Source organism: Nelumbo lutea, chromosome 3, assembly GCF_056320005.1.
Source record: "Nelumbo lutea isolate HS-2025 chromosome 3, American lotus-T2T, whole genome shotgun sequence".
Lineage (NCBI taxonomy): Eukaryota > Viridiplantae > Streptophyta > Magnoliopsida > Proteales > Nelumbonaceae > Nelumbo > Nelumbo lutea.
Window position 1 is genome coordinate 2902256 of NC_142686.1, and position 20204 is coordinate 2922459.

General features: G+C 37.2%; 1 protein-coding gene and 2 long non-coding RNA genes across 3 annotated transcripts; all 3 read right to left on the reverse strand.

The window, feature by feature from the left end:
* Positions 1-881: 881 nt before the first annotated feature.
* On the reverse strand, positions 882-1894 carry LOC148862385 (uncharacterized). Its single transcript, XR_016110371.1, has 2 exons — positions 1474-1894; positions 882-1305 (listed from the first exon to the last, which is right to left on the reverse strand). It is a non-coding gene; the product is annotated as an uncharacterized LOC148862385 (long non-coding RNA).
* A 5308-nt stretch (positions 1895-7202) lies between these two features.
* On the reverse strand, positions 7203-11405 carry LOC148862386 (glycerophosphodiester phosphodiesterase GDPD2-like). The gene is made up of 8 exons (XM_088976794.1): positions 10627-11405; positions 10334-10515; positions 8928-8987; positions 8721-8801; positions 8413-8613; positions 8207-8302; positions 7916-8112; positions 7203-7762 (listed from the first exon to the last, which is right to left on the reverse strand). Exons 1-8 carry the CDS (start codon positions 10721-10723, stop codon positions 7519-7521), a joined length of 1158 nt encoding a protein of 385 aa, XP_088832920.1. The 5' UTR covers positions 10724-11405; the 3' UTR covers positions 7203-7518.
* A 2629-nt stretch (positions 11406-14034) lies between these two features.
* On the reverse strand, positions 14035-15903 carry LOC148862387 (uncharacterized). The gene is made up of 4 exons (XR_016110224.1): positions 15379-15903; positions 14978-15165; positions 14472-14896; positions 14035-14216 (listed from the first exon to the last, which is right to left on the reverse strand). It is a non-coding gene; the product is annotated as an uncharacterized LOC148862387 (long non-coding RNA).
* Positions 15904-20204: the final 4301 nt, after the last annotated feature.

Genomic DNA, 20204 nt, shown 5'->3' on the forward strand with positions numbered 1-20204 from the left:
ATGTGCACATTGTGGTTTGCAGTTTACTTAGGTACTATTTGAACTCTACTTAATATTAGATTAGATTAGAATAGAATAGAATTCTATTCTAATTCTATACCCATTCTTCTCAATCATAAAGTACTAGGTACTATTTTAACTCTACTTATTGTTAACTGAGAGATGATTTACCATACCCAACTAGGTATAAATAATATAAAACCTAAATTAATAAAGAAAAACAAATCGATAATAGTATCTTCCCTCAATACAAAGACATCCAACCAAGTTTCCTATCCCACCAAAGAGGGCTTAAACTATCCCTAGTATTTCCATACGTGTGTCTCAAACAACTATATACAAAGGTAATCCACAATTATATCTCTCTAACAGTTAGGTTTAGGGACTTCCACTACTCTAACTCTTGACAGGTTTTGCTGATAGCCTTTCTATCAATTGAGTACCAAACCTCAGTAATTTCAACCACGGATATAATTTAATTTCTTGAATTTTCAATCCAACAGAAATGTAAAAGAAAATTGATACTAGAATGAGCATATATGCTTTGAATGGATGAGAATCTATTGACAATCATAATCAAAAGAAAGGGACATGAATAAGCCTTTTTTTTGCATCATAAAACAGATTAAAACTGAAATATATGGAACCATAAAAAAATAAACAATCATTCAAAATCACACATAAGAAAAGGAAAAATGCTTTTGCTCAAAAAAAAATGCTTAATCCTGCCCCAACTACCAATAAAAGAAAAAAATGCTTCGCATTTTCATTATTCCAAACTAACAACAATATGTTTTTGCTCAAACAAAAAAAAAAAGAAAAAAGAAAAAAAAGAAAGAAAAGAAAAGAATCCAGATGTTGGTGTATGATGCACTTGTACCTGATACAAAAAGAACTTCTATCATTCATTTCTCAAGAAATTAATAACATATCCTATGAAACACGAAAAGACAACAACAATGGTGTATGATGCATTTTTCTCTTTTTTTTTTTTTTTCCCCCAGTAAACTGGATAAGTATCTCCTATATTTTTGGCCATTCAAAAGATAACATTTTGCTGACTTTTCAGGTTGTTGTATGTTCGAAATTGTTGCACAACAACCTGCAATTAGAGCTCCTATGAGACTTCGCTTGGGTTAGATTTCTCGGTTCTCTGAGTTTTACATGCCTTAAGTAAAATTGTTTCAATAGCATCTCAATTAAACAAGATCTGGCTGGATTGATCAACAAGATAAGCATGTCCTTCATTTCTCCGCTCCCAAATGTGTATCCTGCCTCTTTCAACAAATTGGATTACCAAGAATTCTGGAAACAAAAAATCAAAATAAAAAAAAAGAAATCAATGAAATAACAATAAAAAAGGAACAATAAGATGAGAAATAATTTTTTGAATGGGATGAAAAAAATAAGATGCATTATGTGCATCACAGAGGAATAACGGATCAGTGGGAAGAGGAATATAGTAAGTCTTACCGTTTTAAGATGAAAAAACAATGAGCAGCAGCGGCAATTAGGCAGAGCAGCGACGAGGGCAACTAGGAGGATCAGTGGTGCCGTCAACATAGGGACGATGAAGATGATAGATTGTAGGAGGATAAACTCTTTGGCATTAATAACTAGACGGAGCAGCAGTGATGACTTGATCAAGTAGTGGCAGCAGCTGAGGGAATCAGCAGCAGTGAAGCTGATATTTGAGAGAAGCAGAAGAGAGACTCTCGATTGTGGGGGCAATTTTGAGATTTTAAGTTTTTCTCTACTTACCCTCTACTCGGGAAACCAACTTACCTGAGTCTCATAAGAGTATCATTTATCCAGGAAAATCAAACTTTCCATGGGTCCTATACATTTTTGAAAACCGAACACATGTAAATTGGTCAATGGGATTGTGAATCCCATTGACCAGACTTTCCCCCTTTCACTTCATGAAAAACGAAGTTGCCCTAAATGCTTATTGGCTGGGTGTTGCACTGTTGCTTTCTCTTCTTTTTCTTCTTTTTTTTTTTAGTTCTCTGAGTTCTTTCTGAACAGCTAGCCCAATAAATATATAAAGGTCCATGGTGTAAAACCAAGACCCGTATAAGATTAAGTGTGGGCTTACCTGATGGAATCCAATCCAAGTATCAGAACCCTAATAATGTTTTTTCTCTGCTTTTTTTTTTTTTTAATTGTAGCTCATCCCTTCTTTTATACCCAAAAATTCTATATAAGATATTATTCCTTCCTTACATATTTGAAAAATACCATGGTTAACCTGACTGCCAAAGTGCCAATCACTCCAGCTCATAGTCGGCCTTAAGAGTTGTTAATGGACCGCTTGTGCGACGGGCCTGCGTTTGCCAAAGGTATGTCAGATATCTGCCTTCAGTACGGCTGTCAATGAACCGGATATTGGTCCAACCTGACCTGGTCGAAACGCATTATGAGTCCATCACAGATGCATCAGGTCCAATCAAGGTTCTAAATATGTCCGATATGCCGATAGTGGCGTTTTGGGCAGTATTAGTTCTTTTTTTACTTTTTTTTCAAAACCGGTTCAGGAGGGCGGTTTAACACTCCTCCACTCTCTGAACTGGTCAAAACCTCGATACACCCTCTGTAGGGGTATATCAGAATACTCCCGATACGATACATATCGGCCGATACGGGCCAATACATGTTGATACTTTGAACCTTGGGTCCAATCCAATCCCATAGATACTTTGGACCATGTCTAATTCAATGTCTTATTGGTCTGTTCAATCTATTCAAATTGGTCTAACCCAAACCCAGTCAATTGAAATCACTACTCTTTATCTTTTGTCCATGGACCGGAATTTAGTTTAACTCGACCCAATCCAACATAAATCCAGTACAATGGGCCAGATCCAGTCCAATCTAATAAATACTTTGAACCACCAAGTCTGGACTGTTCCAATTCAATATGTTTTATTGGACTGTCCAACCAGTTCAAATTAATTTTGATTTGGACGGATCCACCCCAAACCCAGTTCATTGACACCCCTAGTCTTCAGTCATCAATTTGAAGAAGGTTGAGCTCGATCTAATCTCCTCTGAGAATGCAGGTGGGGGAGAGCTACTGAACGGAGAAGAATAAATTGCCCAGTAGGATCTGATATGAATACGCAGAGCTCAATGCAAAAGTTACTTTCACTTCATGACAGTTTTCTTTTGCATAATCTATTTTTCTTTGAATGCAAGATATCCCTATTGAAAGGCAAAAGATGCCTACAAACTCAATATCGAATGGTCAATGTGGTCCAAGCATTAAGCCCAATTCATATGCCAGAAATAAAATCAACTGGGCTGTAGAATGCTGTGGGCTTTTGTTCTAAACTTCTCATGGGTTGTAGAATGCTCTGGGCTTTAGTTCTCATGGGTTTGAAGCACCATTGAGTGCCTATTTGGGAGGGCAGAATAGAACATTCAGAAAGCAGGTTCAGCCGCTTTGAGGCGCTCCAGATAAACCATCTAAAAGAGGCTGAAGCAGACAGCCCAAAAACCGACTGACAACTGATTTGGGCTCTTGGGATTTTTCTCCAAACATTGATTATGTATGGTAAAAGCCAGGAGTTGCTGTGCTCCATCCCTCCTAAACGGGCACAGAAGCTTTTCAACTGAAGATAGGAGTTTTTAATACCTGCAATTCAGTTATTTTTGGTTTTTGGGTCTCATTTTGAATTTTGATGGATTGTTGAAATCATGGTTTCCGAACTGTGGTTGACGATGGTCTGAATATAAGGCTTAGAAACCGTTCAGGCAACTAGTTTCATTTTATTTTTGAACCGTTCTTTTGTCAAAAGACAGTTGACTTAATCAGCGATACACTGACTCATACGGTCAAATCATTGACCTGTTTGACTTGAACAACAGGGTTTTACTATTTTTTATTTTTTTATTTTTTAAATTGTAACAAACAATCCTTTCGAATCAAACGATCGTACTGACCTAGAAATCAGTGGTCAAAGCAGTTCTGATTCCGGATTAATTTTCAAAACATTGGTTGAAATTTTTGTGATTAAATTGGAAGCATTGAATGATTAAGTTGAGAAAACACCAAAGTCAAATTTTATAGTGGTCTATGGTAGAAGTGGAGGGCCTCTGCCACAAGGGACTCAGCACATTCTGGAATTGTTGGTTATCCATGAATTGCGGTCAGGTGGGACTTGTAAGACATTTGGATTCACAAGTCAACCGGGTTCACTTGCAGTTAGCCTTGAATCATAGGTAGGACCGTAGGAGTCGCAGGTCCCAAAATTGGACACTGGATTTGCATCAAGGTTTTTTGCAGGATTAACCAAACCTGTCCCATTCTCTTTTTTGTAGGGCTGACCCCTTTTTTTTTGTTTCTTATATAAATACCCTTTGTATTTTTCGTAGAAAATAATCTTGTATTGAGAACCAAAAAAAAGTTAGGGAGAATGATTGTTCATCTCACCTCAGAATTCTTAATCCCATTATTGAGGTGGGATGAATTCTAACTGTATATTGATGCTAAATTCATGGACATGATGCGATTTATCTGAGTAAATATTTCCTGGATAAATAACTTCCTAAAAAACAAATAGAACCTAAGGCTCAGTTTAGAAGGAGTACAAATGCAAATATGTAGAGTACACATCTTATATTTTATATTATTTTGTATACATTAGCATTGTATATATTTGCATTTGTACTCTTTTCAAACTGAACCTAAGAGACATTTAATACTTGGTACAAATATATGGGAGTGCAAATTTAAAAAATGTAAATTCTTGTTTAATTTTATTTTAAATTTTACTTTATTATGCTTCATATCTTATTTATTTCATTTATACCGCAACCAAACAAAATAAGCTAAAATATGAAACAAAGGTCAGAATTTACACTCAAATCCTTTGCACTGTCATGTTTTTGTTTCAATGCATTGCATCCAAGCACAGTCTTAGGAGTAATTTTATGTGTAATACTCCTTATTCCTTCCATCTGGTCTATATAACATGTGTAGAGATGAAAAGGATCTTATCGTTTTTAACGAGTGAGGATATACTTGCGAATGTTTTTAAACATTGGAAGAATACTGAACGTGGATTAATTACTGACCAATAAGGTGGTCAGTCTCAATGATATTCTAAATTCTAATATTGTACGAAGCACTATTGTCAATTTGGAGATTCTCTTCAGTGACACTTTAGTGAATTTTCAGTTCCAAATATAATATGAAAAATTTCGGCAATGTTTTAAAAAGCAATCCGGAATCAAAACTATTCTGTCCACCAGTTTTTCAGTTGACGGTTCAACCATCTGATCTGAACGGACAGTCTGTTCTGACAAAAAATTAAAAAATTAAAAAATAAAAATAAAAATGGCCAAAAACTGTTGAATAGGTCAATAATTCGATCATTAGGATCAACGACTGTTCAAAAACCATGAATTTTAGATGTATTGTAGCCAAAATCTAAGAATATTTTTCAAAATTTTATTATTTTGATTACTTATTTATCCAAATAAATGTTCCTCAAATAATACTTACCCAGGGCAATACTTGACTCCTAAACCATGTTAGAGGACATGTGTCCTATCACATCTTGATTTTTAGATTTAAACCCCAAATCTTAAAACCATCAAATCTAAACTCTAAACTCCAAACCCCTAAATCCTAAATCATAAACTCTAATTAATCTCTAAACCAAGGTTTTAACAGATAGGGAACTGTTTTGGGATCCAATTCCTAGGACAAATGGACCAACTGTCTAGTCGAACGAAAAACCTGCTCTGACAGAAAAAATAAAAAAACGGCTAAAACCATTGTTTGGCTCAACTATTTGATGATCGGACTGCCCGGGTCAACAATTCGCTGACCAAATCAACAATTTTAGACTAAAAATCCTAGTTTTTCTGGTCCAACCATCCAGTCCATGCCCTTAGGATTCTTATAAATATCCTTTGGCACATCTCTTTTGAATGCAGGCTAAATATTAGAAATCTCCTTCATTGCTCATTGCTCGGTACACTGGGTTGCTAGGAAAGGCAATAAAACTGCACACTTAATTAATTGCCAAATTTGCATTGTCCATATGACCACCCATACTTGGTCTTAATCTAGGCCTATAGAGCAGACTTGGGATCTTTGGTTTTATTCATTCTAGTCTTTATATTTTCACTGCTCTTTTTCTTATTTCTATTGGGCCTTGGTCGGATTTGCGTGTGATGTGCCTTTGGAGTCTGCCATGGATATCCATTTGTGTTGTAACGATATTATCATTCCTGGGCCTTTTTCTGACAATCATCGAGTTCTCTCCAATGACATTCAAACTCCACATGTTTCAGCTTCTATAACAACATGGATGGATGATTTTTTTGCACATTTTACGTCCATATAGTCACAAGTTACAACTTCTTTATACACTTTTGACTTTCTATAGAGCCCATTCCTTGAACATTTGGGCTGTGGAATGTTAAAGAGAGTTTTGTAACAAGAAGTGATCTTTGGCTTCTCCCGCTTTTACAGTTTCACGTTTTCAATTATGCCATGAATTAGGTGCCATAGTACCTACTTTCTCTATACCCTTGAAGGTTTTGCATAGTTAATTCATCTCTATTGAAGGCATTTAGCCAAACATTTTGGTGTTTATTAAATTTGCATCAGTTGTAGAAATTTCTCATCTCGTTTTTTCTCCCGATGCTCGTAATTACCTGTTTTTGTCTCACCATGCTTAATATGCTTTGTTATTGTATTTTTCATTGCTGATTATGTTTAATGAGCAATTTCGTTAGACTTATTTTAACATTTAAGAAACTTCATTAAATATGGAACCCGCCTTAAATAAATATCGAATCACCTGATGATCAATTCCCCTCATTTATCAAACAAAAATAAAATAAAAAACAAACAAAGAGCTTAAAATCCACCATACTAAATATAATAAAAGTTGTGAAATATATTATATAATGTAAATTCGACTTTTAATTTAACCCTACTTAAACCTATAACCCATGAAACTCTCCCTTTTCTCATTCTTTGCTCATCCCATTCTCTAAACATTGGATTTTACACTACATCGAGCCTAAGCTTCCAAACTGGTTTCATTCAAATTTTAACAAATGGTCCGAACCTGCCCAATGGGTATCCAAAACCGTTTGGTTTGTAGTTGGAATCGAAATCGGAATTAGAATCTAAATGATCTATTATAGGAATGGGATTCCTATTGTACCCAACCAAACAGTTGAAATTGAAATAACCCATTCCATTCCTGCAAACAAAATCAGAACCAGAAAAATAGATGTAGAAGAAAGCGAAAAAAGAACCTTGTAAACCTTGATGGTTATCTTCCTAGTGATTTTAAAAGAGACCCCATAGAAGTGTAGACAAAATACATTTTCAGTACAAAGTTGAAAGAGCAATTACCGTCAAGGATAAGGACGACGCCACCCACCCACGTTGAAACAGGGACTGGGAGGCACTCAAAACTCGAAACTGTTGAGTGTTTGCTCTTGCGTGTTTGGTTTGGTTTCTCTTTCGTTTTGATTGTATTTAGTGCCTCAAGGTTGTATCAACTCAGGTATGAGCTTCAGTAGAAATGACAGCTCGCGTTGGGAGAATTTAGGCCTTGTCATTGTCATCATCCCCTGAATCTGTTCATCTCCTTCCGTTGAGGTCTCTTCTTCACCCTCCGCTTCTGGCTTGATGAAACCGGAAACCGCCACTGTTATCTCTTGAACAAGATCCACAATAACGCCATCAATTCCCATAACGTGTTGCATGTAAACTGCCTCTCTCACATTACTGAAGCACATGGAAAAGCATGAAAAATAAATCTTGATTAGAAGAGATCATCCAAGTCTAGAGACTAGAGAGATTCATAATCCTAAATCCTCATCAACAACTCAGCATCAGTTAGAATTGAATATTAAAACTCCATTAACAATGGAAGCTTACTTCAACTGGCCGTAGGTTAGGAGGGAAAGATTGGATTCTTTGATCTTGGCTATTGCTCCTGGATTTCTAAAGACAGCTTTGACTTCGGATACAATCCCTTGCAAGCCACTTGCCAAGCACAACTTTATGGCTTCATCCAAGGAGTTCCTTCTCACATCAGAGTATATATCGTGTCCTCCATTTGTAAGGAAAAAAACCTGGTTTTCATGAGAATATCCATTACAATCATTCACATTGAAAAGGGAAAAAGATGCATAATAGTATTATGGTAGGAACAGAGGGGACTCTTACAGGGTATGTGCTCTGCAACTTTCTGATAAGCTGTGCTGCATCTGGTTGGAAGGTTGAGAAAATGATTGGTCGATCTTTGGCGTATTCATACACCACCTGCCCATCAATTACAACTCAATTAAGACGAGAAGCAACTCTCATATATTCATGCATTCAAACTTCAATTCAATCCCAACTGCAACAAAAAGACCAGTGGGAAAGTATACCCTCAAGATTGCTTTAAGAGCATGGATGAGTTCTTGCTCTTGATAAATAACGTCGTCATCGAACTTCAATTCGATATTGAAACCCAACTTGGTATCAACCTTCTGGAATGCCTCTTGCAATGTGCAGAGACAGTCGTCGTCCTCAACTATCCAGTTGAAAACACTCCCTTTACCAGATTTTCTAAATAGAGCTTTTCCCACCTGAAATTTTGATACAAGGCAACCTTTGTTTTAGTTTTATCTGATGGATTTGGAGAGAAGAAATAAAAGGAGAGTCAAGCATGGCAGGAGGAACAGAAAGCAATTACATTTCCAGGCTCTTTTTGTGGCCCATAGAGAAGGAATTCAGCTAAAGTAAGCTCTGTAGTTCTCTTCTCTGCTACGACCCCCTGAAAAATGAATAGGGGTTTTTTTAATAAAAATAAATAACGTAGATCAAACTTCCAATCGTGAAGAATAAGAAGAGACAAAGGAGCGGTACAGAAGAAAAGGAGAAAAAGACTAGTGGATCTTACGCTCTCTTCGGTGACGATGAAATTATCGTGGAAAATAATTGGACAGTCATCTTTAGTCACCTACAAAAAATTTATACTTTTGCTTATAGTCTTGTCTAAAATAATAGAAAATTAGAAACCAAAAAGGGTAAATAAAGAAATCAATATACTGACATATTACAGAGTACAGACTACAGGGAGAATGACTAACAAAGTTCGGGAGCAGGCAAAAATTGAGAAGGTCCACAATTATAATTTTGGAGAAACTGGGTGAATGAAAACGTTAAAGGGTTTGAATAGTTGGAGAAGAATTGGGTGGACCACTAATTTCGTCCAACAACAGATAGGCCCAATTAATGGTGACAGACTGACAGTATGGAGGAGCAGATTCCACCTCTATCAATATTAGGATTTTTTATCAATGATAAAGGTCCTCAGCCTCAGGGCGGACTCACAAGAGAGTAAACTCTTCGGTTTCCATTCAAATACACACGAGATCGGCTTCAGTGCTCAGAAGACTGTGCTGACGCCGTTCATATAGCCTTGGTCTTCTGCGCACCGAAGCCGATTTCATACATATAATTTGGTTTGGTTAGGTGGACCGTTGACCTTTGTGCGCGCTTGTTTATAACAGTCAGTCTAACAGACTCCTCCATCAGAGCAGCTTGTCTATTCTATGGATAGGTGTGGTTGCGTAGCTTTGGGCTAAAACCTGAAATCATGGCCTTGGGATGTATGTTGGAGCCCACTTTATCCGATTCGCATCATTAATACATAGAGGGCTGTGATTCACCGCTTTAGCCCAAGGCTATGCCAATGGGTGTAGCAGATATTTCCCCATGGCACCGGTCCCTTCAGAGTAATTGGTACTCTTCAGATACCAGCGCTACGTAAGATGGTTGTCAGCGTGGGTCAAACTTGGGTTCCCAACTCAGCACACTAGCACAGGGCGACTCTGCCATGGACAACTCTAGACAAGGATAGGGCAGAGCTGAGCTGAGAGCCCACTAGCACAGGGCGACTCTGCCATGGACAGCTCTAGACAAGGATAGGGCAGAGCTGAGTTGAGAGCCCACCCACATCTGTTGAGTTGACCGCACACGTGCCATCGTCTTCCCTAAATCTGAGCGGTTTTGCGGCAAACACGCCGGTTTGCATCTTGCAAGTTTCTCAACTTTTACGCGGCGGTATGTCGCCGACAGTAACACCGCGCAAAAAATTGTAGTACTGTATTCCGGAATGGATAACCAAAAAAACGAATTCAGGCAACCACAGCTTATCCGGGATCGTAGAATAACCAAATAATAAATAAAAACAGAAACGAAAAATTAAAAAAGGCAGCCATGGAAATTAATTACGTAAAGGGAACAAAGAGAAACTGGGGAAAAAAAAAAACACAAAAGTGATATCGTCGGTCGGTGCCTTACCTGAACGTCGAACTCAACAAAATCGACGGAGAACTTTCCGGCCGTATTAAAGGACAGGATTGAGTTCTCTTTTATTGCCTTCATTCTCCGGTCGGACGAGTGCAACATGTTCATTCCATTCCCTCTATGCCCGATCACAAGAAACTTTGACGACTTAAACGTGGTTGCGAGACCTTCATTAACTGTGGTACGAGAATAATGGGGAAACAAATAGATTAAAAAACGCAAACGTAAGATCAGGCGGTGAACCACGGCTAATACAAAGAAATCAATGGTTATGATTCAACACTCACCTTTGGAGAACCTATCTGAATAGAGAGATATCGTGGCATTTTCCGGGACCTGGTCGAGGTGAGGGACGTCGGAAACATTAACAGTTTTGAGAGCCATTGTGGGATGAGAGAGAGAGAGAGAGAGAGAGAGAGGAGGATACAGGGGTAATTACAAGGTTTGTCAGAGGATAGAAGGTCGAGCGGGACGGGGGTTTATAAAGAATGCGGAGGAGACGTAACGGGAAGGAAACGGGGATCTTGACGGAAGAATATTCGAAGGTGAATTTATGCTTTCGGATATTCTTCCTGTTCTTGTATTTTTGGAGAATCAGAACGTCGCTGTCATTCGGGAGAAGCTCTTAAAGTTGGGTAGCATATTCCATTGAGCTAAGGGAATCGACGGCAACGTTGGGGTGCGCCGTCTCCTCCCGTTAGGTTTCTTCCTTGATGGGTAAGCCTGGCTGGGCAGTTTTCCTCTCCTCTGTAACTGCGTCTCCCTCTGGCCGCAGAATACGAGACCCCGAATTTTTTTTTATATACGATTTTCCAGAGGGGAATATGCCGAGAATATCTGGTTCCGTTTGGAAACCGGATTCGTCTTCACAACACACGACCGTACATTTTCGAAAAATGTTCCAATGCAGGGTTAGGACGGTGTGAGGACAAATTTTCTTGAGGACTGAGCCGTTTGATAGATGAGTTCACGTCTGAACTCTTGATAGATGCGTTTTCTACGTGGAATCGTGATGGCAATTTATCCCTTTTGCTACCTCAGACCGCACACGTAGTGCGCGCATGCAGATGCAGGGAATGGTGTTTATAGTTGTTCTTTTAATAATAAGAGTATTTTGCTCCACCGTTTGGAACTTAGGACATGGTTTGCACGTGTTAAGACACAAAATGTCTATTTATTGAATTATTGTATACATCGAAATTTGGAAGCTTCTCCCTAGAAAAAGGGGAAAATATCAGAATAACCGTTTAATTGCCCAAATTTAAGTGGATGATGACGATGTGAGTCCACCACATGTTTTAGTGGAATCGGTATCTGTTCCTTTTGGCTGTATTTGGTTTGAAGTAAAAAATAAGAACAGAAAGGAAAGCCTTAAAAAATTCTTCTTACCCAGATCTCGTAGTGACGATCTCACCGTATGTAAAAAAACATCTAATGGTAAAATCTATGCTGCGGAAAAGATATGAAATGAAAAAAGATTTAATTAATCAAAATCCATTCATGAATTTCGATTAATAATACTTTATTTATAAGTACAGGAGATGTTTTTTATATATGGCCAGAGCATATTGTGAGGGCTGAGTGAAGAAGGAGCAGATACGGACTAGTTTTAGTGGCTGATTCCTTCGCAAGGATTTAAGTTGTGTAAAGTTTGTTATTTAAGAGTCCAAATGTATTCATAAGAGTATGCTTTACACCGACCCTACAATCCGATGAAACATTTCTTAAACTGCCAAAGTTTAAGCGGGATGCGAGTGTGAGGTTAATGTTACAATCAGTCTTTAAGGCGGTTCACGAAATCCATGCGAGGTTCCAGATCTATGCTGCTGAGACTTTGAGAGTGTTTTTGGGCCGAACATATTATGGTGGTTCATCTATTCACGCCTATGATTTTATTTTTGATCAAAATAAATTAAAGCAATTATTAATTTATCCACTCTCCTGTTAGCGTGATATTTCCAAAAACTGCCAAAGTTTTTGCCACGGTCCAGACTCGATACAGCACCAAACTACGTGGCACCGGGGATAATTAACTTCCCCCCGGTGTTATGTCGTGTTGTGCTTACCAAGATAGTTGTGGGCAATGGGCACTTCTTAGGGCCCAGCTGTTAAAGAAAAGGTCTTCCTTTTCTGACAACAAAACATTGCCATAGTGTAACTGATTCGACTCCACGTCCTACTTTATCACAAATGCTTACTAGTTATTGTTAAATAAAGCATATCAACTAACTTTCTTGCTTCAACTTAAAATAATATTATTATTAATAAATAACAGGATTTGGGAGCCCTATTATATATTAAACTTATACATTTTTCTTCGGAAGGCTTTGCTGTAAATAGATAGGTATTTGTTGGTTGAGGGATATATAGATAGATTGATTGATAGAGATTCCATCAAAAGAAAAAAAAAATAAAAATAAAGGCAATTCAATTAAAATTAAACCTTTTGTAATGTTGCTGAGCTATGCCCTTTTTTGGTGTGTTCCTTGTTCTATTCCACAGGCATGGCATGGGTGTCTCTCTCTCTCTCTCTCTCAAGGCCCAACCGAATTATTATTTGGATTAGGAGTGTTGGGGTCTATTTGGCCGTTGTCGTCTCTTGCCCCACTACTCTTCCACCTAACCCTTGCTTCACATTTATCCTTTATATTAGTAATCTATTTAATGTTGTTTTTGTTCGGTGTAGAGACTTTCTATCCTAATAGTAGGGGTGTATAATCGGTCAATTTGGTTTCTTCAACTGAATTAAATCGAATTAGAGTTCAGAACCGAACTGACTCTAATTGAATTCGATTTGGTTTGGTTCAGTTGGGGTCCTAATTTCACACAAATGACAAATTTTGATCAATAACTAATAAATAATTTATAATTAATAAGTGTTAGTAATTAAAAGTTAAAATAGCCCTAAAATCCAATGATTTTAATTAATCGACTATTATTATCAATTAAAGTTAGAATGTCCCAAAGCCTAATGATTTTAATTATTTATCTATTATTATTTTCTAAAAACAATTAATAATTGGTCTAAATTTTAATTAACTATTATTATTTAAAAGTTATTTACAAACAATTAAATCCCAATTGAAAATTGACAAATTGGTCATAAAAAATATAATAATTAATTAACAAAATATTAAATAGATCACATTAAATATTTAATATACTTAATTAAATAACATTAAAAAAAGTAATATGTCATTTTCCTTCTTCAGAGAATGAGAATTAAGACCTACACCGACCTAGAATATCAGTCCGGATGTGCAGAATAAATTGTCGGTAATTTTTTACATTTTTTTTCTCATTTCAGAGTAAATAACACTGAAACTTATAAATGCATAGCAGTTACCCGAACAAATAACCAATAAAGTGGTGGGTCCTAATAATGGTGCAAAATATGGTGAGAGTAATGGGCCCAAGACCCATTTATGGCCCCGTATTCCCAGCTCGGAAAAGCTGAGACCGAGAGTTGCTTGCCTTGTCGTTTCTATCTTCCAATTAAGCAACTCCAATTAATAATTTTTTTCTTTTTTTGAAAAATTTCAATTTAATACCCTAAACATTGTGGTTAATGTCAAAATTAGTGCCCGAACTTCAAAATGTATCACTGCTGTATCTAAATTTTGGAAAACTGTCAATTTAGCCCAAAACAGTTAATTAACGGACGTTACGTGGTGTGTGAAATGAAACAAATACCCTTTGAACATTATCTAATTTTCTTTACCAGGAAAAAGACAATGAACCTGCATAAAAAGTATCTCGCTCAGTCTCTCTATAAACTAAATAAATACTTGGAGTACAATATTGTATTTCCCAGTGAAACAGTCGGTGGCTTTCGGTTGCCCAGTTCATCCAGAGGGTCAGGTCCTACTGCAATTACCTGCTTAACACCACATGAATGAAAATGTTCAGGGCTTCACTTAATATGCGACGTATCGATCCAATTCTACTCATTAAACAGAGAAACAGATGTCAATGGTACTTCCTGTTCCTGCCTAAAGCACAACAGTCTCCGTTCTACTTTATGCATATATAGAAGAATACTCATACAACTTCCCTACTCTCTATTACCTACTACAACCACCACCCTGATTACAAAATAGACATTTTAAGTAATTGAAGAAATAAATCTCACCGTGCCAATGGAAGGTTTCTCGTTTGTTGCCTCTATCAGCAGCAAGCCACCAGCAGTCTTCTGTTCAGGTTCAGCAACCTGGAATCAAATAGACATGAACGATACAACCACAGATTACCAAAGTATAGGTATCAGGAAATATCCAAGTGAAAACTGAACACCCATGACGATTTGTTTTGAGGAAGCCCACGTTATTCCTTGATGCACCATACTTTTAAATCAGCACCAGCTTAGAACAACAAAGAAAGGACACACATCTTGATTAGAACACGGTCATTCGGAGGCTTGAGAATCGAGATCCTTGATATCGTCTGTCTCAAGTCAAGAATGCCCACAATGTCATCCTCCTTCAACAGTAGAAGATCGGATCCATTGAACTCCAACTCTGTCCCTGCATATTTTGAGTAGACAATCTGGGTACTAGTCTGTCAGAAAGAGAAAATTAGTGGAACCTAATCAACTACATAAATAGAAACGCTCCAAACATACTGAAATTGAAAAATCACCTTGACATTGATGTCAACTTTATTCTCTCCAACAGTCCTTCCCTCCCCTCTCCAACGGCTACAATTTCACCTCCTTGAGGTTTTGTTTGTACAGTTGAAGGGAGTAGAATACCGCCTACAGTTTTCTCCTCTGCAGTTTTAATCTTTACCAAAACTCTATCGCCCAAGGGTTTGATGGAAGTGTATTACTACAGAATTGAGAAGTTCAGTATGAACAGACAACAGAACAAAAAGAAAAGAAATACCCTAAATTTTACAACACGCAGATGACTTCCTAATTCTGTGTCCATCAGAATACAATACACACCAACATGGATCAGGTTGAACAGATATCTCTATTCAGCTAAAATCAAACACCATGACATTCAAACCCACATTACAACTAAGAGGGCTTCCCTCACCAATTGCAACTGCAGCTTGAAGAATAAAATTTTCAACTCATTCCCTCTGGTCTCATCGAGGGGCCTAGAATTGGCCTGTTTGATCAGGCAGATCAACCTGTAGCTTTGCGTGGTCACAGCGCATCCTTGGTCGTATTGGGTATCTTCTTACTGTGGTTCCGCTAGTACGGGTTTAAGCCAGGTTCATTATTTACCATCTTGAAGGCGTACAACTCCGGAAACTACTACGGATAATGAAGCGCCGTCAACTGGAATGCAGTGACCACGACCTTGTTGGTTGCACAGCTGCGCTGACCACTCTGTTCAGGAAAAGGTTGATTTCAGTGACCACGACCTTGTTGGTTGCACAGTTGCTTGGTGGGTTAGTGGAAATCACCTTCGGCTGCTCAGTGGTGGAGTCATGGGCTGTTATCGTCTGTTCCGTGTAGGTGTGTTTTTTTGGCTAACTTGTGGAAGAGCACTTTTGATTGTTGCTCTGGTTTAATTTCAATTTCAAGGAAGAAGACAATGAACAGTTTCTTCTTTAAAGGGATAATTTTGAAATTTCAGAATGTTATAAATCACATTAACGGTGGATACTAAATTGATAATTTTAAAAAGTTTGAGTAATGAAATTACACATTTTTTTAATACCAACTTGACACAATCCAAAAGACGAAGTACTAAACTAAAATTTTCTATTTCTTATTTTACTTGTGTGAAGGAAAAGGTAAGAAAATAAAAGAAAAGACAGAAAAACCACTACAAGGCTTGTAAAATTTTCCTACTTTTTCCTTCTTTTCTATATATTTTCCTTTAAACCAAATATAACATTAGAGAATGACGTAATACAGTCGACCAATCGCTAAACAAAAACCAGCAACTAGCAATAGAGAAACCAACGGCACCAGGGAAGACTATCCACATTAAACTTGAATGGGCCCACACGACACGAGGTCCACAGTACAAAATTTAATTTAAGACGTAGTGGCTAGTGGGAGTGGATGTGGATTCAACAACGCCAATATTGTGGTCGGATAGAGCTTGCAACTTCGGGGAAGTCGGGCATGCAGCCTGGGATGACGATATTTGGGGCACAAAATAAATGTCATACGCCTTGACATTCTGACCTGAATCATCCTCAGCTATCCAAACCCAATATTAAAACCTTCATCCTCTTTGTCAGTTGTCATAATTCATAGAACGACGGTTCGGCCCAAGTTCGGAATTTGTAGGCTCAAAGTAATGTTAGATTAGGTGTTGGTGTTGGTTCGGAATTAAAGTCAATTAACGGGTGGATGTTAATACATAAAATTTTTATGTGAGTTATTGATATTTTAAATATTTATAATTTTACAGTAAAAATCAGAAATCTGCATTAGACGACCACACTTTTCTTTTTCATTTCCTTGATATGCTCGACTGTCACAAGTGATTCCTACGCTTTCCCAACTCCATCAACCGCCACACGGGGCCTCGTCGTTTACCCCGTAACACGACGGCAACCATGTTATTATTATCTGTGGTGTTTAATTGGATCTCCTCTCGTCCACTATCCCACAGCCATCCATCCAACCTTTATTAAATCATTTCTCCATTTCTGGATTAATTTTGAATTCAACTTAAAAAATTAACAGTATGTCGAGCATATACGCCATGGTGATGAAGCTCCTTTTGATTGAAATAATGGTGCCGTGCGTCAGCAATGGAATAAACGCGGGATCATGCTCATGGAAAAGATCGGGAGAAAAAAAAATAATAAATAAAAAGTCTGGAGAACCTAGAATGGAATCCCACCTTGATCAGGGTTCCTGAGGTTTTGCGGTAGGTTTTGGAAAAAATTAAACAAGTTAGAACCTAGAATATTGGCGTGCCGCATGCGTAAAGCACATATGCATATATAGTACTGAAGCCTGAAGCTTCCCCAGCAAATTAAAACCCAGTGGCTATATCGAGACTGTTGGATCAATACACCCATCGACATTGATCATCAAAAGCTTTAGCTTCTGCAGCAAAAGAACACTCGACCGCACGCATTTGTACTTATAAAAGATGAGATGGAAGAGCACCGTATTTGCCAGATCAAAGAGTGCGGTGCTTCTACTTAAAAGTTGTTGGATCCAAGTAATTTCAGATTCACTAATTTTGCGACACATCGATCAATTGAAACTTTTACTTCACACAAATCGAAAGCGGCCTTTCACCCTTTGTTTATTCTCTCTTTCCCTTTCAATATAAAATTCTTTTCTTCATCGTCAAAAAGTAAGGAACGACAAACATTTGCCCAGGCCACATATATAGATGCTCAAGTGGTATACCAATATGAGCACCAGCAACAATAAAGTTCATCGTCAAAACCACGATTGATGACTCTGGAGACTATAAGCATCTATATGGTGATAGAGGATAAGCTTTGCCTTTTCAGCTGTTGATGTACTATTCACTTCAGATTTCTAGGTTCTGGGACATAAGAAAATTTAATGAATTCTCGATCGTATTGACCTTTTGATTTTATTCGAAAATTCTTTACACATACATGATGATCCAACAGGCGCGCTGGGAAAGGATCGAAGCCAATGTTGGTGAAAGATTGGATGAAGTAATGGCTAAATTTGAATGGCTTCAGTTTTATTCAGATGCCCAATGCTTCCATTTCTCAGGCGATTAACTTTAGATCCACTCTCGCCCCCATTCCCTCTCGCCCATGTGATAATGTTGTCGTTCAGGCGAAGCTTTCTAAGAACTTGAAGTTGGGCAATCTTCTCAGTGATATGAGCTGACATCTGTTGTTGAGTTATTAAGCATTGCAGTTTCGCATGATCGCTGCATCGTCAGCGAAATCTATAGAGACGAGATTGAAGACGGAGAAGAGAAGAAAGGGAAGATGAGAAATGGGTTTTCTCCATCCTTTCATTTCGAAGAATTGGGGGAGAAAAAGAATGAGAGATGCGGTGAGGGAAGGGAAAAGAAGAGAATAAATGGAAAACAATAGATTAAATAGGTTTTAAGAGAAAGAAAACAAAAAAGAAAATAGAAAAAATTTAATAGGGTATTTTGATAATTTAACGCATCCTGCCATCTACCGGATTGTCTGTCACAGACCGCATAGTTCAAGGGGGGTCTTTGTAGTTTACCCTTAAAAAAGGATAATAAATGTTTTTATAATCATTATAAAACAAAGTTGGGAGTATAAACACATGTTCCTTAAACCACAAATTTAACTTTTTATTTATTTTCAAATCAAACAAAAAAAAAGCCACAAACAATATTGTACAAATACATATTTATATTTGTACTCTTTCCAAACTGAGCCGCAAATACAAATATGCTCAGTTTATAAAAATGCAAAGTTGATTTAGTTTTGTGTTGATGAATGCAAGCTTTGCTCTTATTTTGAATGCAAACATATCTTTCAATTCATTTACTCAAATATATTCTTACCAATGCCTATAAAACTGAATCAGAACGCGCACACACACACACACATATATATATATATATATATATATATATAATTCAGCATTTGCACTACAGGGATTTTTTTCATTACCTCTCAAGTACAGTTTTGTTTTTCACAAAAAAAAAAAAGACAACCCTCAGTTTATGAAGCATTTGCCCAAAATCAACACTCACATCATACATTAGTATATATTATACAAATTATGTATTGTTATTAATGGGGTTGTCAATAAACTTTCCCAATGAAACTTTCACATGGCAACTTATTAGATCGAGTCTCAAATGATCATGGAAAAGATTCGACCCAAAATAGTTTGCCAAATGCTCAAAATACTAAGACCTCCCATTGGGTTTATCTATTAATTTACTTCCTATGGTTAGCCAGTCAAGTAGACCAATTGATCCATCATGCAGTCAGGTTTTCGGGTCCATTTAACCTCTGAATTATCAGTTTGCAAAAAATACATTGAATTGGTAAATGATCTAATGACTCGGCCAGATGAATGTCAAATCTTTTGACCCGCATCCATATCTATGTTAACATTTTCATTGTGTAATTTATGAGAACACAAGTTGGCTTATTTGACTTAAATGGTTGAATCACGATTAAAAGTATTACACCACAAAACAGAAAAAAATGAATTACACACATTCCTAACATGTATAGATTTTCTTACTTTTTTCTTTCAAACCAAAAACAGCCTTCAAATCATAAACCTAAAGTGGGACTGAATAGTTGAAATAAGTCAGGAAAATGATAAAATATAATAACTTCTAAGATGGTAAAATTATATTTACTATTTATAGATGAGGGTACTTTCATCAATTTTTAATATATATTTAGGCAAAACTATTATTTTTATTGTCACGAATATCTTGGTAAAATACCTATTTCGATTTTATTTTTGTCTCTTCCATTAGGCTATGTTTAGTTTGAAGGAAAAAAAATAGGAAAAGGAAGAGAGGCAATAAAATCTATACAATGTTTGTAAAGGCTTCTCTACCGTTTCCTTCCTTTCCCTACTTTTTTAACTGAGACTGTAGGTAGGATATAATCAGTTTACCTAAACCATAATCTATTGAGCAAAAATATAAAGTTATACATGTGGTCGATACCTGTATGGGATTGAAGAAACCGGATCTGCTCCTCACACACACATCCTACCATGCATTGGGGACATCTCCCGTACATATAAGTTATTATTCATGGAAGATGTTCCTAATGCACGGTGGATGTGCCTGTGAGGTGCCCATGTGTGAGAAGCAGATGCTGTTCCAGTATTGAAGAGATGACCAATCCAACGAATCCTCCAACTAACAAAAAAATTTCAAGAGTATCCTAGCACAAAAAAGAAAAAACCAACACATAAGAGCTTCCCTGTCCAGGG

Excerpts from the sequence above, each read along its gene's own strand:
- LOC148862386 (XM_088976794.1), bottom strand. The coding sequence starts at position 10,723 with ATGGCTCTCAAAACTGTTAATGTTTCCGACGTCCCTCACCTCGACCAG. Across the intron at positions 8,988-10,333 it reads TTGTTGAGTTCGACGTTCAG|GTGACTAAAGATGACTGTCC; the intron begins GTAAGGCACCGA and ends AATTTTTTGTAG. Across the intron at positions 7,763-7,915 it reads CTAACCTACGGCCAGTTGAA|TAATGTGAGAGAGGCAGTTT; the intron begins GTAAGCTTCCAT and ends CATGTGCTTCAG.